At 44.2% G+C, this 24,544-nt stretch overlaps 1 protein-coding gene across 1 annotated transcript; it reads right to left on the bottom strand.

Moving 5' to 3' along the window:
- Positions 1-481: 481 nt before the first annotated feature.
- On the bottom strand, positions 482-19,399 carry LOC120460051 (taste receptor type 1 member 1-like). The gene is made up of 6 exons (XM_089119181.1): positions 19,218-19,399; positions 18,794-19,091; positions 17,940-18,686; positions 17,499-17,711; positions 1,611-1,731; positions 482-1,416 (listed from the first exon to the last, which is right to left on the bottom strand). The coding sequence occupies exons 1-6, from the start codon at positions 19,397-19,399 to the stop codon at positions 482-484; spliced, it is 2,496 nt and encodes an 831-aa protein (XP_088975307.1).
- Positions 19,400-24,544: the final 5,145 nt, after the last annotated feature.

Raw genomic sequence — 24,544 nt, forward strand, 5'->3', positions numbered from 1 at the left:
TTTAAATTACTCTTTTCATAAATCACATGTGCTAAAGTGCAGAATAAACCCCAGAATGTTTCTTCCTTATCTACTTTTCCCATGTGTGTTAAAGGGTTAGTTCACCCAAAAATGAAAATTCTGTCAGTATTTACTCACCCTCATGTTGTTCCAAACCTCTATGTTATTTGTTCTGCTGAACACAAAGGAAGATATTTGGAAGAATGTTTTAATCAAACAGATCTCATTCCCCATTGACTACCATAGTATGTCTTTTTTCCTACTGTGGTAGTCAATGGTAGTCAAATCGTAGCTGTTTAAGTCTTTGACATGTCATACATGCAGTTGTGCCATTGCCAAAGATGACAAGGTTTGTAGTGAGGGAAGGCTTAAAATGTCAAAAAATATATTTGTCTGTCAAATATAATTGTGCTTAACACAATCATCTTCCAACTAATGGGAACTGCAACTCCCTTGTGGATCTGCATCTTTGCATTGTGGTCTAAGTCCTACTAAGGGTTTGGGTGTAATTCTGAATAGATGTTTGAAAGTATGCAGGAGTGTTCTTTTGAGGTTGGAATATTATAATGAAAGATTTTTTTATGAAATAGCTGAATAGAATTCCATATATACTAGATATCTGGGCCATTGCATTCAAAAGCATGATGTACTTGCTTTTGACAGAGAGGTATGCTGTGAAGTACACAATCCAGCTCAGATAGTACAAAAGGAGACTGAAAGTTATTGATTTGGCCTCATTGTAATTTTTTGGCAGATCTCTTCCCATGTAAGAAAACAGGAGACACAGGAAACCAAGAAACCAACTTATAAACAAAACTATGGTAAAGGTTATAGTGTTCCCCATTTCACAGATGAGCATAATTTGATCTTTAAAAGTCCATGAGTCAGCGATGGGTTTGTCAGGAGAGACAGTCATCCATATCACACAAGAAATTAAATGAATGACAGAAGAAAATGCAATGAAGAGCCACTGTCCATTGTGCTTTACCCAAAGGCTGTGCAGCCTAGGGAACTGAGCAGCCATTTTAAAAACACAAATAATTTGAAAGGAACGGACCGTCAAACATGAAAGACAGACGGTGAAGAAAAATGCAAAAATGGCATTTCTCAGGAGGCAATGTACAAATGTGGGTTGTCCAAAAAAAAAAAATACACTAATGGAAGACAAAATCAAACATATCAACATAAGAAGACACATGTTACCACCAGCAGACTTCACCACTGGTGTGTTAATATTATAGGTGAAAAGGCAAAATATGGCAAAAAGGAGAATAATTAGGCATGTGGCAGAAATCATGACAGCGATGGAGGAGATTTCTGTGAACTGTAGATAGACAACAGAACGTGTCTTACATATCGTGCTGCCCTCTTCAGACCATTCACTCTCTGCACATGGAAAACAGGTATAGGGATCCCCTGAGAAACAGTACAATAATATGAATGTTTAGTAATACCATTTGGCCAAAAGCCATAATAATATTAACTGGGTGTAGGAAAATATCGTCTTCAAATTACACTACAAAACGTTTCCTATATTCCAAAAGCATTGTGGTGATAGATTGGACAGAAGAAGATTTGGACTTATTGAGCGGCACCTATAGTATACTTACGAGAATAATCCACATAGCTGTTACGTGGGCATTTTTTACACATAAAACAGCAACTATGGAAACCTTCACGTTGCCTTGAAAACCCCGCCTTACACTCAACAGAGCAGTTTGAGAAAGGAACCTTTAAGGGATGGGAAAACGTGTTATTAAAGTTAAAATTGCAAATTACAGAATACAAATGATGTAATTCCCTTTAACACTATGCACACATGTATCAAATCCTTCTTTCAGAACAGTCAACAGACAATTGTTATACTGCTATATTCTTCATTTCTGATTCCATTTGTGGGATATCTCCATAGAGGACCACAACCTCAATGTGAAAGTAACTCTTCTCCTAGTGGCCTGCATAGATATTGAGGCATATGTCTGCTAGACATGAATTCAAGTGAATTCACACTGTCCTAATCCATATCTCAAGATAAACAAATGGAAAAATATCTCCAATGTGTCATAATTAGGGCTGTAACGATACACCAAACCCACGATTCGATTCGTATCACGATTTTTGACCCACGATTCGATTCGTATCGCGATTCTGTCACGGGGGCGGGGCTTGGGGTGAAAAAATAGATTTTGAGAGGAAAAATATACCGGTATTTTTATTAAATAACATTTGGAAAAACTTGTATAATCTGAACACCAAAAAACAATATGCAAATTATTAAACTATAGGCAGTGTTGCTGCTTTTGGGTTGTTTTCTGTGCTCCAACTAAATTGATTTCGGGATGGTGCCGTTGGATATGCATCTGCATGTTAGACGAGTTGCCGGTCAATTGAGGAAGCTTGTTAAAACACTCACGGCAAATTGTGTGGGTATTGTAGACTAGCCTACACTATTGCCATCCTTGTTCTCCATCGTGTAGCCGAAATGTTGCCATACTGCTGACGGAAATATATTGTGAGGGTCCGCAATCTCTGGGTTGTTTTCCTTCTTCACATTCTTCAACTAGCTCGCGTCACATGGAAAGGTAGTCACGACTCACATGGTAAAGTAAAAAGACGCTTACAAGTTAAACATTTTTAAATAGTTGGTTGGGATGAGTCACTGAGTATTTAATTATAGAATATCAAATAGGTTGTGCGATTATTGTCTAAAAAAATCTCAGTAACACTTTACAATAAGGTTCATTAGTTAACATTAGTAAATCCATTAACTAACATGAACTAACGATGAGCAATGCATTAGTTACAGTGTTTATTAATCTTTGTTAATGTTAGTTAATACAAATACAGCTGTTCATTGTGCATTCATGTTAGTTCACAGTCCATTAACTAATGTTAACTTAACTAATACAACCTTTGATTTTAACAACGTATTAGTAAATGTTGGAATTAATATTAACTAAGATTAATAAATGCTGAAGAAGTATTGTTCACATATTGTACATGTTAACTAATGTAGTTAACGTCTCGGTTACGTATGTAACCCTCGTTCCCTGAGTAGGGAACGGAGACGTTACGTCAGAAGTGACGGAGATTGGGGGTTTTGCATAGAAAGCCAATCCTCTTCGAGTATTTAAAAACGAGCCAATGGCATGCAATGCCTTGGGGCTGCGGAAATTTGCATAGCGTACTCCGCCCTACTCTGTGAGTATAAAAGGAGGAAGTGAACGCAACCGCAGTATGTCTTCGCTGAGGAGCCAAGACTGAACTCGGCATCTACCCAGCGATACAGCAGAAGTGGCAGGGAGACGTAACGTCTCCGTTCCCTACTCAGGGAACGAGGGTTACATACGTAACCGAGACGTTCCCTTTCGTAGTCACTTCGAGTTACGTCAGAAGTGACGGAGATTGGGGGTCTGTGCCATCACGCCATCTTCAAGCTGTCTTCCAGTGCCCTGCGAAAGTCTGGACCCCTGCCTTACCTTTTTTTTTTTTTTTTTTCGGGGATCCCACTTTGACACAGGATTACCAAGGTACACTGGGAAACATATCCCGGGAGGGACATGCTACCAGCTGCCTACCAAGGGGAGTACTTACGAATACACATATGGCCACATAGGAACGCATATGGAATCACTGGAGCACCAACCGCAGGTGGCTACTAAAATTTAATTCCAGGGGTGGCAGATGGCTTGCCAAGGGAAGACACATGCTCAGAGAGGCTTACAGTGGATAATACACATGAGACGGTTACCATGGGGAACCGTACGCATGGAGGCACCTAGCCAGCATCCAGAGCAACAGCAGTGGTGCCCGCATCGTCGGTGCTGGAGGACTCAAGACTTCAATGGAAGAGCTGAGGAAATATCGCACTTATCCAGTCCGGGGAGTGGAGTGGCGAGCAAGCGAAAACACCTGAGCGGATACCGGCTCAATTCGCAGATTATAGAATCTGGCGAAGGTGTTGGGTGTCGCCCAGCCTGCAGCTCTGCAGATGTCTGTTAGCGAGGCGCCGTGCGCTAGAGCCCAAGAGGAGGCCACACTCCGAGTGGAATGGGCTGTCACACCAAGGGGGCACGGACGGCCTTGCTGCTGGTAAGACAAAGCAATGGCGTCCACTATCCAGTGGGACAGCCGTTGCTTTGAGAGAGCCCTTTTCCTTCTGGCTCCCCCCATGACAGACAAAGAGCTGGTCTGAGGTCCTGAAACACTGCGTTCTGTCGACATCGGTGCGGAGAGCACGTACCGGACAGAGCAGTGCCAAGGCTGGGTCTGCCTCCTCCAGGGGCAGCACTTGCAGGTTCTTGCGGAAGTGATGGTTGCCACCACCGCAGGTGGCAGCGAACTCAAACCTGCCTCGTCCCGTCCAGGAGCCACACGTGCAGCCTCCAAGATCGGGACGAGGGTGCCACAGAGTGCCCCGTCTCTGAGAGAGTAGGTCCTGTCTCAGAGGAATAGGCCAAGGAGGTGCTGTCGCGAGGAGCATGAGTTCGGAGAACCACGTCTTGGTGGGCCAGTAGGGGGCTACCAGCAAGACCTGCTCCTCGTCCTCCTTGATCTTGCACAACACCCGTGCAAGGAGGCTCACTGGGGGAAACGCATACTTGCGTGGGCCCCGTGGCCAGCTGTGCGCCAGCGCATCTGAGCCGAGCGTACCCCCGGTCAGGGAAAAAACTGGGCGCAGTGGGACGAGTCCCGAGAGGCGAACAGATCTATCTGTGCCTCCCCGAACTGGTCCCAAATCAGCTGGACCGACTGGGGATGGAGTCACCATTCGCCGGAGATGGGACGGACCTGTAACAGCTCGTCGGCTCCCAGGTTCCGGTCTCCAGGAATGTATACTGCACGAAGGGACCTCAGGTGCTTCTGACTCCATATCAAGAGGTGGCGGGCGAGCTGCGACAACCGGCGCGAGCGTAGACCCCCCTGGTGGTTGATGTACGCTACTGCCGTAGTGTTGTCTGAGCAGACAAGCACATGCTGGCCCGAGAGCAACGCTCTGAAGCGGTGCAGGGCGAGCCGTACTGCCAGCAGCTCGAGGCAATTGATGTGCATGAGGCGCTGGGCTCCTGTCCAAGAACCGGCGGCTGCATGCCCATTGCACATGGCACCCCAACCCGTGGTAGATGCATTCCGTGGAGACAACGAGATGCCTGGAAACTCGCTGAATAGGGACCCCGGTCCGTAAGAAGCTGAGGTTCAACCACGGGAAGAAGGTTCGGCGGCACGCTGGAGTCACTGGAACTCGCAGCGAGCCGCGATGCCATGCCCACCTCGGGACTCGATTGCGAAGCCACAGCTGAACTCAACTCAACCCAACTCAACTTTATTTATAGAGCACTTTCAAGACCACAAGTGGAACCAAAGTGCTGTACAAAATGAATAAAATAGAAAGTAAAATAAAGAAATAAAAAACAATACAAACACATGACATAAAAAACCTTACAGCGGTATGAAGCGGTCTCATATGAAGCAAACCGAGCGGCGTTGCCGCGGCCGCGGATGCCATATGCCCCAGGAGCCTCTGAAATAGTTTCAGTGGAACCGCACTCTTGCCCTCGAACTGTCGAAGACAAGTCAGCAGTGAGTGCGCGCGCTCGTTCGTGAGCTGCGCGGACATGGCGATCGAGTCTATCTCCATGCCGAGAAAAGAGATCCTCTGCACGGGGCAAAGTTTGCTCTTTTCCCGGTTGACCCGAAGGCCCAGACGGGCTAGGTGCCGGAGCACCAGGTCTCTGTGTTCGCAAACCTGAGCTCGAGAGTGTGCTAGTATCAGCCAGTCGTCGAGATAATTCAGGATGCGAACCCCGTGCTCGCGAAGGGGAACAAGGGCTGCCTCGACGATCTTCGTGAAGACGCGAGGGGACAGAGCTAACCCGAATGGGAGAACCGTGTACTGATATGCCTGGCCCTCGAAAGCAAACCGAAGAAACGGTCTGTGTCGAGGCAAAAAGGAGACATGAAAGTACGCGTCCTTCAGGTCGATCGCTGCAAACCAATCCTGAAACCGAACACATTCGAGAATGCGTTTGGCCGTGAGCATTTTGAACGGTAGTCGATGGAGAGAACGGTTCAAAATGCGCAGGTCTGGATCGGTCGTAACCCACCGGTCTTTTTTGGGGACAATGAAGTAGGGGCTGTAAAGCCCGGACCTCATCTCGGCTGGAGGGACCGTCTCGATTGCACCCTTCGCCAGCAGGGTCGCAATCTCCGCTCTCATGACCGGGGTGTTGCCACCGACCATCGTGGAGCGAACTCCCCTGAAACGGGGAGGAGACCGTGCGAACTGAATCGCGTAGCCGAATCTGATTGTTCTGATGACCCAGCGGGACAGCCCAGGAAGCGCTAGCCAGGCTTCCAGGAAGTGAGCCAGCGGGGTCATGCGAACCACAGACGTCCCCCCGGAGGGGCAGCGAGGCGGGTCGACCGGCATGCGTGCAGGAGTTACCCCATCCGGATGCACCGTCGAAGCCCGCTCCCCGACAGAAGAGACCAGGGAAGGCAGACCGTTCCACGGGGGTCTGTTCTGCCGGGGGTCTGGCGATAGAGGGGGAAGGGATTGGCGTAGCCCGGGGACGACACACGCACCCTTCCGCGCCCTCAGAGACAGAGAGGAATGAACGGGGTGACGCACTGGACGTCGTGCGCGCTCATTCCAGTCTGTGTGCTCAATGACAATGTCAGCTTTTCCTCAACCAGCTCAGGGAGCTAGCTAGAACAAAAGATTCTCCACCGGCCCTCCACCGAGGAAGGAGGTGCCCTGCTACCGCCTCCTGAGAAAAACATGACACTATCACTGAGCGGCCCGCCTCAGGAACATCGCTTCGCCTGGCGTTTAGCGGGGCACACGGCCTGAGGGGGGGGGGGGGGCGCTTACCTGTGGCCTCCTCCGCGACGCGAACCGGCTGAAGGCTGCTGCTGGGGCCGCGTGGGAGGGAAGGGAGCCGCAGGGGGGCGTCCTCGGCGGCGAGCTGCCGGAGGCGTCTGAGCCGACGGCTGGTTGGAGGCAGCAGCTGGCCGTCGGGGCAGAGAAACCGCCTTCGTCTGCTCCTAGGCGGTCGAGAAGTGCTGGGCAAAGTCCTGGACCGCACCGCCGAACATTATGATGCTCCTGGACCACAGCGGTGGGCATCACCTGACCAAGGGAGCGAGCGACCGCCTCCGTGACCCGTTTAAGGGCAAGGTAGGCGGCAGGCTCGCAGCTCGCTTGGTCCGTCACCTCCTCGTGCACATTCCTGAGCAGCTAGCTTTGTAGGTGCTCATCATATGCAGGGCGGAGGCTGCCTGTCCCGCCGCTCTACAGAATCGCGCCGCCATAGACGACGAGAACCCATAGGCTTTGGAGGGGCATCTGAGAGCAACCGCCGGTTGACCGGGGGAGCCCCAGCGTACCCACAGACAGCCGCATCGCCGAGGGGAGGAAGGGCGGGGAACTGAAGCACGCTTTTTTATTTATTTTTTTTATTTATTTATTTTTTAGTGCGTGTCAGTTCCGCATGCAACTCGGGGAAAAAAAGGAAATTGGGGTTGGCCGTGGCCGTAAGGCGGCAGCGTTACCCAAAAACCAATTATTCAGCCGCGAGAGATCGGGATAGGGCGGAGTTCCACCCCCACCCGATGCTCACGGAGGCCCGAGATAGCACGGCCATCATCGCGGGATCAGACACGGCGCCGCTGACGCTCCCGAGGGAGGCAACGCGGCCGCATCCTCACTTCCCGAGGAGTCAAGCCCGCCTAGTGATGCTGTGATCGACATCGCATCATCATCTGGAGCGCTGCCCGAAGCAGCCGGTGCCACCGAAGAAGCAACCGACTGAATCGAACTAACGCTCGCTGGCTCTCGCACTGAGGCGGGAGGTGTGGCCCGAGGAATCGTCGGGGCTTTGTCCCACACCATCACTGTAAAATCACCAGGTCCCCGGGTCGACGGGCCCCCTATGGAGGAAACCGATCGAGCGGGGGGGACCGGGACTCTCACTCAAGTGAGATCATTGAGTCTCGACCTCAGTGTAGAGATGGTCATGTTCACACAGAAGGAACATGAGTCATCCACGAACGCTGCTGCTGCATGCTGAAATGCCCAGGCATACAAAGCAGCGATCGTGACCATCAGATGACGACAGAAATCAACCACACCCAGAAGAACACGGGCGAACCGTCTTTAAAAAGACGTGCGCGTGCAGCTCTTTCAATGAGAGGAGGAAATTCACTCTTTCAGCGCTGAAGCGACCAGGGAGAAGCGCACAGTCTGGCAGACCACTGCTCAGATCGCAGGCGATGCAGAATCTCGCTGGGTACCGCCGTCACACCAACACTGAAGAGGACGCTCGTCTCGAAGAGTCTTGAACAGTGAGAATGGCTTTCAGGAGTGAAGAGGTTCTCTTGGCTCTGAAGCGAAAACATACTGCGGTTGCGTTCACTTCCTCCTTTTATACTCACGGAGTAGGGCGGAGTACGCTATGCAAATTTCCGCAGCCCCAAGGCATTGCATGCCATTGGCTCGTTTTTAAATACTCGAAGAGGATTGGCTTTCTATGCGAAACCCCCAATCTCCGTCACTTCTGACGTAACTCGAAGTGACTACAAAAGGGAACTAATGTTAACTAATGAACCTTATTGTAAAGTGTTACCAAAATCTCCATGTTTTCGGTGCTGTTGCCGTGGTGACACGTTCATGTAACGTGAGGGTGGCACTGCCAATAAAGCACCTAAAAGCTGACACAAAGAACCGTCAAAAGTAATGATTATGGATGTCAAATATTCCAAGGAGACATTTTAATTGTTTATTAATAAAGTGTTTTCTGTCTGTGTCAGCTGCAAAGAAGTTGCGATGCTGGCTCACGATCTGCAGAAGTGAACGCGGCAGAGAGAAATGCACTTTTCATAAGGATTACAGCAGAGGGCAGTCTGTTTTCTTTCATTTTGAATTGTTCTTTTTAAAAGTAGACATTTCAATATTTCTCAGGTCTATAGGCTTATAGGGTTTCGATTCATGAGACGAGCTCCAGTTCAGGCGCCGGCACCTCGAGGTTTGATGAAACAATGTCGTGATTATCTGTATGCTAGCTATATTTTCTTCTTATTTATTAAATCCAGGCAATTGGTTGATGAAACATTTTTTTTAAATTGAGATACAATTAATTAAAAACGAAATTCAATTTAAAGATAGTCTTTGTGCTTTCTCTTTGAATTCTCTGAAAGTTTTAGTCCAGAGAACTGTCACGACATTGTTTTTTTCCCCCCTCTTTTATGCAAACACGAAAAATAAAACAATATAAATATTTTATGTTCTGGGGAGAGCCAACCCTTCATCCGGTGGGTAGCCTACTATTACTTTTGATTTGTACAGTGTAATTTATAGAATTATAAAAAATATAGGCTATATATATGTTTGCCACCTAAATATTAAAGATGTTTTGTGTAGCGTCCGTGTACGCGTGTGTATTTCCCTCATATTAAATATAAAATGCATGTGTAAACTTATATTTTTCTAATGCCTGGACGTACTGGATTTTATTAAGGGAGTAGGCTATGGATATATAAACATATGTAAGTGTCAATATATTGGTATTAGCTAAATGCATTTTCTGAGAATTTATATTTCAAGTTTTGGCTAATTTACCCTCAACTAGTTTTGTGATGTAGGTCTACATATTTTATAATGTTAACTTCAAATAATATTAATAGTAATTTAAAGATGTGATAGCATTGGATCTGGACGGGAAGGATAACTCTGGGAGGTGGAAGGGGTGTGTCGCGATTCTGCCTCCTCACATCGTGATACAGGATCTTGGACCTGAGTATCCCGATTTCGATTTTATATTGTATATCGTTACAGCCCTATAAATTCACTTTTTCAATTGTAGGCCTTTACTTGTATATACCTATATATGTGTAAGTATGTAATTAATGGAGAACGTCCTCGGGTTACGACTGTAACCCTTGTTCCCTGAGAAAGGGAACGAGAACTGTGTCGAATGACACTCAGCGGAGTGCCTCTGAAATATGAATGAAACTAAGCCAATCTGCGACTGGTGTTGCGTCATGACATAATGCATGACGGCATACAAACGGAAACTATAAAAGGATGCCGGCACACATGAGATGTCAGCTTCTTTTGGCTTAGTTGAAGCAAGTGCTCCCAGGCAGGGGAAGGCGTGGCGAAAAGACGCAGTTCTCGTTCCCTTTCTAAGGGAAGAAGGGTTACTGTCGTAACCCAAGGACGTTCCCTTTCACAGGAACTGGAACTGCGTCGAATGACACTTTGGGGGAAAGAGTACCCACTACGCCACAACACGTCCTGCCTGTCCTAGAGTGAAGCTGCTCACAGGCACACTTAAGACGAGGGCACAAGAGTGCCAGGTGTCAATAGAATGTCCAAGCTATAAAACCTAATAAAGGTTTGAGGGGTAGCGTATCCCGCTGCATCGCAGACCTCCTGGATGGGGGCCCCTGCGAGAAGGACTCAAGAGGATGCCATGCCTCTGGTAGAATTAGCCCTCACGGCCAAAGGTGAAGGCATACTGCACACCTGGTAGGCCATGGAAATCGCTTGGACAATCCAGTTGCTAATGGTCTGTTTGGAAGCGAAAAGCCCCTTCCCGTACGACCCGAATCACACTACTGGTCCGATTTCTGCCATGAAGAGGACCTCTGAATGTAAATTCTTAGTGCTCTGACAGGGCAGAGCAGGTGAAGTCTCTCCTCATCCACCGTCACGTGAGACGGAGGATGAAAAGCCTGCAGAATCGTAGGCCATGCCGCAATGGATGGCACCTTTGGCAAATAACCCGGCCTAGGGTGAAGGATGGCTTTAATGTCGCCTGGAGCAAACTCCAGGCACCCTTTAGATATGGAGAGTGCCTGGAGATCTCCTACCCTCTTCAGAGAAGTAATTGCCAACAAAAAAGCCACCTTCAGGGAAAGGTTCTTCAGCCGACCCCAGTGGTTCAAAGCGGGCTTCCCCCATTTTGAATGGTGCGCAAGGCCCAAGGAGAAAAATATTCGTCAGATTTTTCCATGCATAGAAATATTTTACCCGAAGCCTCTCAAGCCTGGCTTCGGGTATTAATCAGGATTCGTTCTTGACCCCCTGAAGCGGATTTCCAGCAGGGCTGGATCGAAAACGATTCTCGATGGGTAGACACAAATGCTGCCTGGCCGCAAGCCTGTGGGGCGGACAGTGCAACCTGCATTCGTGGAAACCGATGCGTCCCAAAACATGTTTAATGGTGGGAGAGTGTGGTATCTTCAGTAATATAGAAACTGAATCATGCGGAATAACTATGATATAACTTTATTCTCTTGTGCAGCAGAGTCTACATGTGACCGGCATACTTTTCTCTTAGATACCAACAACTCTTACTCTACCCCGGAACCCCCACATGATCCCCAAGGTCAACTGCACCTCTTGTGGTGTGGAGAGGAACTGCTGTTAACTACACATAAATCTCAGTATACCACATCCCTCCCCCCTTAAGAGGAAACATATATTTACAATAACTTTTTTTTTTTTAAACTCTAGCCCCTCCAAATTACTCACAAATGTATGGTTAGGGAAATTGAACATAACATTGTTAACACAAGACATACACGTCTAGTATTTTCACATGTTTTTTTTTTTTTTCACAATGAAAAAATAACTCCATGAACAGAATTAAAAGAGAAAGGAAAAAACTAGGAAGGTGGGTAGACTGCCATCCTTCCAGTGAGTCCCAGAGCTCATTCTTGCTCTGACTTGAGGGATCTCACTACTATTTCACAAAGTCTTTCAGATAAGCAGGAGTCTGTCTTATGCGCTCGGAACGACGCAGCCCAGAAAGTAAATCTACTCCTGCTTTTGTTTGTTCAACCACGGAGGAGTGTGCTTGGTCTGTCTCACCAGCAGTCATTTTCTCTCTCTGCACAATGGTGACGGCAGAGTCTGCAGGCAAGGCCTCCAGTCCTGTCTCGGAAACCTGAAGAGTGATAGGCTCCTCCAACCTCTCCTGTGTCGGCGATTCATGGCGTTTTCTGATTTGATCAACATGGCGCCTAATGACTCTTCCATCTCCCGTCTGTACAGTATAAAATACAGGTCCGGTGTTCTCTTCAACGACAGCCGGTATCCAACGAGGACCATGACTGTAATTTCTGGTGTACACATCATCCCCAGGTGAAAAACTCCTCCACTTACTGTGTGTGTCATGTTGTTCCTTCTGCTTGAGTTGTTTCTTCCGAATCTTTGACTTCACATCCGGCAGCAGAAGATCCAGTGTTGAGCATAGTCTTCGGGACATCAGCATTTCCGCTGGTGACAATCCAGTCGTGGTTTGCGGGGTGATTCTGTAATTAAACAAAAATCTAGCGACTCTTGTTTCCAAAGTGTCCCCCTTTATTTTCTTTATTCCTTGTTTGAACGACTGTACAGCTCTTTCCGCTAGACCGTTCGATGCTGGGTGGAATGGTGCAGATGTTATGTGCTGTATTCCATTCTGTTTTAGGAATGCTTGAAAGTCTTGGCTTGTGAAGCAAGTTCCATTGTCTGATACTAAGGTTTGAGGCAGACCATGTATGCTGAAGCACTGTCTGAGCTTTTCAATGGTAACTTGACTGGTTGCTGTACTTGCTGGGTACACGTCAATCCATTTTGAGTGTGCATCTACAATGATAAGGAACATTTTCCCTAGAAAAGGGCCAGCGTAATCCACATGCAATCTGCTCCAGGGTGTCTCCGGCCACTCCCATGGATGTAGCGGTGCTTCTGCTGGAGGATTTCTGTTCTCCTGGCATGTATGGCAGGACTGCACTTCCTTTTCAATTTCGGAGTCCATCCCTGGCCACCAGACGTATGAACGTGCTAAACCCTTCATTCTACATATTCCTGGGTGTGTGTGGTGTAGCTGTTTTAATATGGCTTTCCTACCTCTCTGTGGAACGACCACTCTTGCCCCCCAGAGCACACACCCATCTTTCACACTCAGCTCCAGTTTCCTCTGACTGTAGGGTTTGTACTGTGCATCCACCTCCCTTGGCCATCCTTTCAGACACCAACCTCGCACTTGGGAGAGTGTTTCATCCTTATCGGTCCACTGTCTGACCTCTTTTGTCGTGATTGGTGGGTCCTCCATTACCTCCAACATGAAGACCTGGTCAGACTCGTCCTCTTCCCGTTTGTGGCAATGGCAACCTACTCATACGCTCTGAGGAGAGTTGCCCACCTCTGCACTCTTGGTGACCCCATCTGAGGTACTGGCTTTTTCTCATGAAAGAGTGATATCAGTGGTTTGTGGTCGGTGCTGATTGTGAATGTTCGTCCGTAGATGTACTTATGAAACCTCTTAATCCCGAACATGATAGCTAACCCCTCCTTATCAAGCTGTGAGTAGCGCTTCTCTGCTGGTGTTAGCGTGCGCGACATGAAGCCCAAAGGTTTTTCACTACCGTCTTCCATGACATGTGACAGCACAGCGCCTAGCCCATATGGTGAGGCGTCACAGGCGAGCAGTAACTCTTTGTCCGCTGAATAGTGACCCAGGACTTTAGCCGACTTCAGCAACTGTTTTGAGTTCTGGAAAGCTTCTTCCTGTTCTTTGTTCCAGACCCACACAACATCCTTCCTTAGCAGCTTATGTAACGGGGCTAAGCGTGTAGCTAGACTAGGGAGGAACTTGTTGTAGTAATTCAAGAGACCTAAATAGGCCTTTAGCTCAGTCACTGTGGTTGGTGGTGGTGCTTCTTCTATGGCCCTCACCTTGCTCTTCACTGGATGTAAGCCTTCAGCATTCACCACGTGTCCTAGGTATTCTACCTCATTTTGCTGGAACACACATTTGTTTCTGTGAAGTCGCAGGCCAGCGTCTTTCAAACGCCTAAGTACCTCCTCCAGCGTACTCAGGTGTTAAGCTTCATCCCTCCCTGTCAGAATGATGTCGTCTAAGTACACAGCTACCCTTGGAAGGCCTTGTAACAGATTTTCTATTGTTCGCTGGAAGATGGCGGGAGCTGACGAGACTCCGAAAGGAAGCCTATTGTAGGTGAACAATCCTCGATGTGTGTTTATTGTGAGGTACTTCTTTGAGGCATCATCCATTACAATCTGTTGATAGGCGTGGCTTAAATCGAGTTTGGTGAACTGTTTCCCTCCTGCCAGGGTATTGAACAGGTCTTCAACACGGGGAATAGGGTACTGCTCTAGTGAGGAGGCACTGTTAACGGTTAGCTTGTAATCGCCGCATATTCTGACCGAACCATCTGGCTTAAGGACAGGAACTATGGGCGCGGCCCATTCGGCGTATTTAACAGGAGCTATAATGTCCTCCTTCAGCAGCCGATCTATCTCCGCTTTTACTTTCGCCCTCATGGCATACGGAACTGAGCGGGGCCGATAGAATTTAGGCTGTGCTTCAGCAGACACCCGAATGGTTGCTTTCATGCCTTTCAACATGCCTAACTCCTGCTTGAAAACTTCCTCATTTCTCATGAGTACTTGCGGTAGGCTCTGTACCTCTGTTCTCACATTTTTTATTTCTTCCCACTTCAATTTTAGAGCCTCTAGCCATCCTCTTCCTAACAAGCTAGGTCCTGTACCTTTAACCACCACTAGGGGCAATGTCTTCACTTGCTTCTCATAGTTTACTTTCACTTTGGCCACCCCCACTACTTTGATTTTCTCCCCTGTATATGACTTAAGTACAAGTTTAGTTTGTCTTATTTGTGGTCATTGTCCTTCATTCCACAACTCATTGAACTTCAGCTCGTTCATTATGCTTACACTGCATCCTGTATTAATTTCAAAATGTTCCGTCTTCTCATTCACTGCCATCGTCACTTCAAACGGTTTTATCCTCTGAATTGATGTCTCCGTTTCCATGCAGTTCAATGTGAACACTTCCTCCTCAGATTCATTAGCATCTTGCTTTTCACACTCCACATTATAGGATCGATGTGGATGTGGACGCCGCTCTGCTCGGTATGTTTTCTCTGTTCTGCATGCTTTCTTCTCGTTGTAGCTGGCACTTTCTTTATTTCTATTACGGCAAGCCTTGGCTATGTGCCCAACTTTTCCGCAACAGTGACACTTTGCCTCCTTAAATTTACACGCAGCCGCGTTGTGTTGCTTCCCATGACATCGGTAGCATTCTTTATCTTTTTTTTTCCATTCACTCTCCTTTTTCAGCGCACCCTCTGTCCTCACACTGTTGCATGCTACCGGTGCTGTATGGAGATCTTGAACGTTTTTACTAGCGGCCTCCGCAGCTACTGCAATTTGGAATGCTTTCTCAAACGTCAAGTCTGTTTCGGATAGCAAGCGTCTTTGAATCCTGTCATCATTAATACCGCATACCAGTCGGTCTCTCAACATCTGTTCCAGTGTTGCACCATAGTTACAATCATGTGCTAATCGTCTCAATTCAGCTACATACACACTGACGGTCTCTGTAGGCTGGCGGGAGCGCGAGTCAAATTTGTATCTCTGAACTATCTCACTCGGTTTGGGGTTGAAGTGCTCTTTCATTAAAGTTTTCAACTGACCGTAAGTTTTCGAGCTGGGTTTATCTGGACTCACCAGGTTCCTCATGAGCTTGTATGTGGCTGGTCCCACCGCACTGATGAGGATAGCTCTCTGCTTATCTCCATCGTCAATTCCGTTAGCTTCAAAAAACTGTTCTAGTATCTCACAATACTCTTCCCACGTCTGCTCCTTCACGTCAAAAACCGACAGAGTGCCTATCATCGTAGCCATCTTTGCTTTTTTTTTTTTTGTGAATCCTCTGGTCAATTTCTAGCCCCTCTCTCCCGTCAGCTCACCCTGTAGCATCCGTCTTCAAACTGACATATTTTTCATCCTTCCAATATCCTCGTCGCCAATATGTGGTATCTTCAGTAATATAGAAACTGAATCATGCGGAATAACTATGATATAACTTTATTCTCTTGTGCAGCAGAGTCTACATGTGACCGGCATACTTTTCTCTTAGAGACCAACAACTCTTACTCTACCCCGGAACCCCCACATGATCCCCAAGGTCAACTGCACCTCTTGTGGTGTGGAGAGGAACTGCTGTTAACTACACATAAATCTCAGTATACCACAGAGAGCAACACCGATTTCCTGCAGGCCGTGCGAAAGAGACAACCTCGTCGCTCCACCACAGGTGTGGGCGCCCGCAGAGAACCTAGACTTGCTAGGATCTCTTTGACAAAGCCTTTTTCGCCTGCAGGACGGCCCTCAGGTCGCCCTGCTTTTGATGAGGCTTCATCTGAGAGCACTGTCTATGCCCCCAGGCTCCTTGAGGGGAGGGGGAGGGGGGGGGCTCTAGATGAAACGCTCTCTCTCTGCGCCTGTCTATAGGCAGAGGAGCTGGTGGGATGGCTGTGGCTGCGGCTTTCAGGGATGATGCAGACCTGGGGGATAAATAGTTGGCAAGCGGCTGTTCCACCCAAGGCGTCATCCCATATCTGTTCTCTCGTGTCCCCAGGATGTTACTCTAATTTAAAACTGGGGGGTTGGACACACGAGAAGAGTGAGGTCTATTCCAAAAAGAATGAAAAGCCCCGGTGATGAGGTTGCTCTCTGTGCTGCTGGAAGTGTTTCTCGTGTGGCCGAATGATATTAAGACGGGCCACAGCACGAGAGACAACCTCCACCAGCTCCTTGTATGCGGGGACATGGGGTGTTGAGTCATCCCCAAAATGGTAAATGGACTGCATTTATATAGCGCCTTCATAGACCTAATGGCCACCAAAGCGCTTTACAGTTTGCCTCACATTCACCCATTCACACACTCTTTCATACACCGACGGCGGTGTCAGCCATGCAAGGCGCCATCCAGCTCGTCGGGAGCAGCTGGGGTTAGGTGTCTTGCTCATGGACACCTCGACACTTGGTCAGGTGGAACCGAGGATTGAACCACCAACCTTTCAGTTCGTAGACAACCCACATGAACCACTGAGCCACTGCCGCCCCATCCCCACCCTCAATAGAGGGAATGCGCGTGACGTCACCGTCGGCCAGAGTGCCTGCAGTTACTCACAGTGAGTGGCAAAAAGACTGAGCGGCTGTATATGTTTTCAGCGTGAATGCCGCGAAAAACGAACACAACACATATAACGTGGGAAAGAGCTTTGCGATTGACTGTACAACTAGTTTTGACAAAAATTGGAGGTATATTTTTACAGATTTCACGCATTACGTCATGACGCAACACCAATCGGAGATTGGCTTAGTTTCATTTATACTTCAGAGGCGCTACGCTGAGTGACATTCCCCAAAGTGTCATTCGACGCAGTTTGATTGCGATTGTATTACAATTTGCTTTTCAGTTGTTAGCTGAAAGTGTATTTTTGTGAATTTGCTAGATGGTTGTGTTATTTGTTTTGAGCATTTTGACCTTTGTTTGGAGAAATATGTATAACCAATTGAGAATTTTTGTTATCTACAAAACTGAACATTTAGATAAGGATCACCAACAAACAAACAAACAAATAAATAAATAAATAAATAAATAAATAAGGCTTACAGAATCATTGATTATCCAGGGAATAAGAGAGTTGTCAATGGTAAAAATAGTTTCTGGATATGTATCATATGTGCCCACCAATTCAAACTGTGGAGAATTTACATCAGTATGCCAGAGCACAACTGCGTAACTGATGGTTGGATCATAATTACTATCGTATTTCACCTGACGGCTATTGAGTGGAAAATCCAGATTTTTCATTTCTCCCAGAAGCTGTTAAGTATGTTCAAATAAACAAGAAAAATAATTGATAATTATATTACTATGACATTACTTATATTACATATAGAAATTACAATTAAACAATAATACAATATAATCAACATAATATGCAATATCCTTAAAATATAAACATTGTTAATTATTTAATTAATTAAAATATTTTTATTGAAATAATGAATGTAACAATTATTACGTGTGGATTCAAATAAATTCACTTACCATGTATGGCTTTGCCATCGTGTTTTTATGGCATTTATTCATGTCACACTGCAGAACCTTATGTAATGCATGAGCTATGGAATATATGGCGGCATAGATAGCAAAGGAGAATGAAGGATTTTCATTTATAATCTCCTCTGCAGTCGACATTGTGCAGTAATCACACTTTTGATTACATGTCTTTCTATTACTCTTGACTTCACTCTCGGGTTTATAATTAACATTAGTTGTTCCCCTGTCTTTATAGATGAATTTATCAAATCCAGGTAATGACATCAATCTTTCTGTAATGCCAATGACTGTACCAATTTTCATAATTTCTGGCTCTCTTGGAAGTTGTTGATTCATAGACCATGTTTCACTTGCAATCCATACTTTGTCACGTATGTTCTCTGATATGGCTGTTTTGATTATGTTGATGGCATATTGTGGCACAGCGAAAACCACAATGACATTAATGTTAAGCATATCAACCTTTTTAAGTGTTTGACTGTAGTTTGCATTTAAGCTTAGAGCCTCTTGATAGGCCAAACAAATACCAGTGTTGTTGATGTATTTGTTAAACAGCTTTAGTCCATCTGAACTGTAATTGTCTTGGCTACCAAGAAAGGCAACCCAGTTCCATCCAAACCATCGTATGATGTGAATAATCATCTCTATCAGGTCTTTGTTGCTGGGCACTGTTCTTACAAAAGAGGGATAGTGAAGTTTATTGCTTAATGCATAGCTGGAAGCTCCATAATTCACCTTTGAAAGAGAAGAAATACTATTACTATTAACAATTCATTTAGCAAATTATAACTTGGTTGTTCTGTTTTAATATAAAATTGTAATATAAAATTGGTAACATTTACCAATGGTATAAGGTCCATTGTGATCAGTGGTGCAATTGTAATAGTTCTCGTGCTTCCATATGGCCCTGTTAAAGCAATCACTTTAGGCTGATAGTTGTTGAGTTTTTCTTTAGGTTTTATTGTTCCATTATTTGAGATAAAACTTAAGACTGAACGGAAATTCTTTGTATTAGAACAATGGTCAAAAATGTCATAGCCCAGGGAAACATTGGGCAGAAGAGTGGTGGAATTATTAACTTCTTCAACAGCAAACCTCATCACTTGCAACATCTGATAGCCAGATATTGAGGGCGTATGCCTTGAAAACATCAGTGAAGAAATTAATAGCATGTCATTGTAAATTCAGTTTAGAAATGTGATATGCTGCTTTGTTTTGCAGTATTGCGTAATGATAAATCCAGACTGATAAAAGGCCCTTGCTTACCTGAAACATTCAGTGGTCTCTGGGGTGAACATGGGTTTTACATCATCAATTTCATGTAAAGCGAAAAGGCCACCCAATAAGTAATCTCCTTCCAAGCTGAAATCAGATGTTGACCAAGAAACTTTGAAAAAGAAACAAATACTGAAGCCCAAAAGGAAAATGTACATGCTATTGTGAAGCATGGTTTAAGATGGGCCGTCAATCTTGAAACAAGACTGGTGGCTGGTCGTTTGAGAGAAATCAGGCTGATATACTACATTTAATTTGCCTAAATCACATTTCTATTTGGTTACACCACTATATTCAATGATATGAATGCCTATTTCCATATCTAAAGTCACAAAGCTTATGTCAATCAGTTATTAAGTAGAGCATTACACCACAAACGTCTCCTCATACATAGCCTACATTTACAAATTAAATTCTTGTGAAACAAACTGTACCCATCTTATGTCTGAGCAGGGGTTTTACAGGTGGAATAGAGTAAGGTTTCCCAGTTTAGAGGTGGAGAGGAAATAAAAAAAAATTACTCTGCAACAAGGGCGTAGATTACGCGGGGGACGTGTCCCCCCCCCCCCCCACACACATTTTATAAAATGTAAATTTGTCCCCCGCACTTTTTCATAGGGGAAGTGTTCACGACATGAGGTTTTCGCAAGCCAATGTGTATTTATAGATACAGATTTAAAATTCAAAGAGAAAAGATCGTCTATGTACTGTATCTGCACGTGACTTTCACGTTGCCATGGTAATCAGTCACTCGCGCTCGTGCATCACCACACACCCGTGCTCGCACCCGCACTGAATCCATCGTCGAAGGTCGAAATTAATTCAAAACGGCAAAAAACACCTCACACTTTTTTCGCAAAAAAGTCAAGAACTGTAAGTTGTAATGTGGTATCCGAATTTGGTTGCTCATTGTCATTGATGAATAACTTTGCCTAATTTTCTGCCATTATCTAACTTATTTGCTTGAATCATGCAGCGTTGCACTTTACTTGTAACATGTGTACATGATGTTTACCATATAATAAGGTAACACTTTACAATTAGATTAAAAAAGTGTGTAGACAAACGTTAAGTTTTCTTTAAAAAGCCTACCAGAGAGTTTGAAGAAGTTTTAAAAGCATGAAGTTTAAATGTTTTCAATATGAAAGACAGTTTTGGTTAAGTAAAACAGATAGATAGATAGATAGATAGATAGATAGATAGATAGATAGATAGATAGATAGATAGATAGATAGATAGATAGATAGATAGATAGATAGATAGATAGATAGATAGATAGATAGATAGATAGATAGATGAAACTAATGAAACCTTATTGTAAAGTGTTACCATTCAATATAAATGCAGTATGCAATTGTATGCATTAATGTTCTGATTTAGGTCTTAATTTATAGGGTTCAATAATATTATTGCACTAATTTAATGTTTTTTCTTCTTCTGTGTTGTCAAGATTGATCAAGAAACAGGGAGCTTAGGGTTGTCAGGTCAGAAAGAGGATGACACTTAAAAAAAAGAAACTTCACAGGTGAAAAGTAATAGACTGGCTTTTAAAAACACATGCTATTGCATTTTATTTATTGTAAAAAATCTACAACAGGTGTTTGTAGTACCATATAGACCAATCATGAAAATACCATTAGGCAAATATAGGAAACATAATTTAGGAATTTCAAATTATTGGTTATTGTTCAGCAGTGTACATATGTATGTCACAATTCCCTGTATCTGCATATTTCAAACACTTCTTTATTGTCAATATACAGAGCCAGAAGTTACTTTAGAGTTGAGAGGGAATGAAGCAGAATGTTTCAAGAAGGTGAGGGAAAACAAATGACTGGAATAAGTTAAGAATTTTTCATTTATTGTTTCCAATACACACTCATTATGTGTTGTCTTGTCTACACTGCATAGGCAAAACAAAGTAACTACACATATTTCTGATACCTTTTATTAATCAGACTTATTTGTACTTTTTTTATAGACAGGGCAGAGGGCATCAGACAAGTTGACAGTTGTAGAAGGAGATGGGTCTTCAGTACCTGTATTAAAACCTCACCAACCAGATTCCAAGACTATTGGTGCTTCGGGACAAAACTTAAAAATTTCAGGCTCAGTGGTACCACGATTTGGCATGGCTCCATTTTGAGCCTGGTATTGAGGGAGCATTGTGCTTCTACTGCCACAAGGCCTTTAAAAACAAAACGTCTCAACTTGTCAAAAATACAGAAACCACCTTTATCAGCTCTGGCTTTAAAAACTGGAAGATACGGTGGCTGGGAGAGCTCACCGCGCTGCAACCTGATGAAGACGAATGCAAATTCAAAAAAATGTGTGCAACTATAAAAACGCATTCAAATACAAAAATACATCTGCAAATTAAGAAAAACATCTTCATCAGTTCCACAACACACCTGTGCTCCAAGTACACAACCACAACCAAATACAGAAACGCGCTGCAAACGTTCACAACACCACCAAATACAGAAACGCGCTGCAAATAACACGGTCCACAACGGAAATGTTTCCGGGGAACCAAATAAGTGACGGACCCGACTGGGAATTGCTTATTGCTCGTGAGCTTCCCTATGCCCTACTCTCTTCAAAGGGCAGACGGCAAAGCTCTTCAAGTGGGAATTTGGCGTGAGCATGACACCTAGTGTGTCATTTATGTAGCCGTTTGGAACTTGATGAAGGGAGCAACAACAGACAACGTAACAACGCAGCACTTTGTCCATCAGCTGTATAGACCATTTCACAAGATGTAAACAAAACTGGTCCAGAAGCACTTCCTGTTTCAGTTTTTTAACACTACATAAAAGCTGGGATAAAATACAACCAACAGAACATTTAAAACTGAATCAAAAAGTTAAACAAACATCTTTAAGATGTTTTCTTTACATGTGAAATAAAGAAAACAGTTACAAACTGAAACAGGAAGTGTTTCTGGACCAGTGTCGTTTACATCTTGTGAAATGGTCTATAGCTGTTCTGACGACAGAAATATAATGATTAACATAACGGTTGCAAATAAATTATTCATTTTTTATTTTTACTTTATAAAAATCTGTTAAAATATCCGTTTTATATATCTCTATGTCAGTGCCATACATTACCTAACATTTTTAGGAAACTTCTTATAGTAACCAAACTCCATCGCACACCTGCAGGTGATAGGTGCGTCGGATAATAAGACCAGCTAGTCATTCAAGCAGATAAGGAACTCTCGCACACTATCATTACTTGCACTTTTCAATCAAGTTTATCAAGTTTCAATCAAGTCACATGACCTTCGTCAGGAGTAAGGTCACGACTCACGACTCCTGACGAAGGTCGTGTGACCGAAACGTTGTGTGTGAATAAACTTGACTGAAAAGTGCAAGTAATGATAGTGTGCGGGAGTTCCTTATCTGTAGGAAACTTCTTATAAAATTTAAACATATAATGAAACTATTTGTATTGTGTAACTGATGTATAGATTAATATCTTGCCTTCATGTTCTTCTAGATCTTTTTTTATTTATTTAGTTTAGTTTTCAGATCATTGTTCTTTTCTCATTTGTATTGTGATGACATTGAACATATTGTTAACACATGTTGTATATTGTACACAAGTTGTAAGTCATAATAATTTGAATCTCTGTTTTTTGCGGGGGTAAAGTCAAAAGAAATTAAATAAAGTAGAATTTTTAGTAAGCAAGGACTCCAAGGAGTATAGACGAACTAATATACATATATATATATATATATATATATATATATATATATATATATATATATAATATTATAATATTATTTATATGTACAATATTACTTTAATAGTATAGTTTATTTGTATAGTGTATTTACAAAAAAAATGTATGTGCTTTGACTTCTTGTCAATTAGGTTTTTTTGCTCTAAGCACGTCTTGTGGTTCTAGTCGGGTCCGTCACTTATTTGGTTCCCCGGAAACATTTCCATTGTGGACCGTGTTATTTGCAGCGCGTTTCTGTATTTGGTGGTGTTGTGAACGTTTGCAGCGCGTTTCTGTATTTGGTTGTGGTTGTGTACTTGGAGCACAGGTGTGTTGTGGAACTGATGAAGATGTTTTTCTTAATTTGCGGATGGATTTTTGTATTTGAATGCGTTTTTATAGTTGAACACGTTTTTTTTAATTTGCATTCGTCTTAATCAGGTTGCAGCGCGGTGAGCTCTCTCGGCCACCGTAGGAAGAAGGCCAAAGAGAGATTTACATTACATGCTGGATCAGAATGTCACAAGACAGCCATAACAACACACATCTATGAATCAAGACCAATAGATGTTCAGCTGTCCAATGTAAGGGCATCCCAGCAAGAGGAGGCAAGGAAATGCCTATTAAAGATAATCAGTGCTGTGCAGTTTCTGGTAAGACAAGGTTTATCTTTTAGAGGCCATGATGATGATGAGGGAAACTTTAATCAACTTTTAAAATACAAGTCAGAAGATGACCCCAGCCTAAGCAAATGGTTGTCTCTCAAAACTGATTATACTTGTCCACAAATTTAAAATGAAATCCTCAATCTATTCAGTAATTCTATAATTCGTGGAATGGGCTCTATGCACGGCGGTATTTCCGGTGAAGGTGTAAGGATGCTCGATAACTTGCGCCGATCGTAGAGTCCAATGCAATACCGAGAGTATATATTGAATTTTATACTCCATGGTTATACTAAAGAAACGTTAGTCACAAAAACAGATAAAACAGACACCCCTTGTTGTGTTTATGCTTCTTTTTAAAATTATATTAAATAAACATAACTATATATAAAATTACATCTAAACGTATGTACGTTTCGTTTCAAAGACGGAAGGACAGTAAATTTTGAAGACTCTGCAATTATCCCGTTTTCTTTGGTTTTCCTCCGCTTTAATCTCCACAACCGGAAATAGACGGGCATCCTTGCGTCAAATGCGGAACTTATGCGTGCATATAGCCCATTGCAGAAAACATCAATTCACTTCCTAACTTGCAGTTTTGTGTCATCATGGATGGTACCCAAGACATATCAGGAAAGGAACAGGAATCAGTCTGTCTTAGATATGTTGATCACGATCTAATAGTCCATGAGGAATTTGTTGGATTGTATGAAGTGTCTGTGACAACAGGAGGCAAAGGTTCTGAAGGATGTATTGCTTCGACTTAACTTATCCATCACTGGGCTGAGACTACAGGCTTATGATGGTGCTGCGAACATGGCAGGAAAACATTTGGTTTTGTATGGATTGTATGAAGTGTCTGTGACAACAGGAGGCAAAGGTTCTGAAGGATGTATTGCTTCGACTTAACTTATCCATCACTG

Source organism: Pimephales promelas, chromosome 14 (assembly GCF_988280905.1).
Source record: "Pimephales promelas chromosome 14, fPimPro1.hap1.1, whole genome shotgun sequence".
NCBI lineage: Eukaryota > Metazoa > Chordata > Actinopteri > Cypriniformes > Leuciscidae > Pimephales > Pimephales promelas.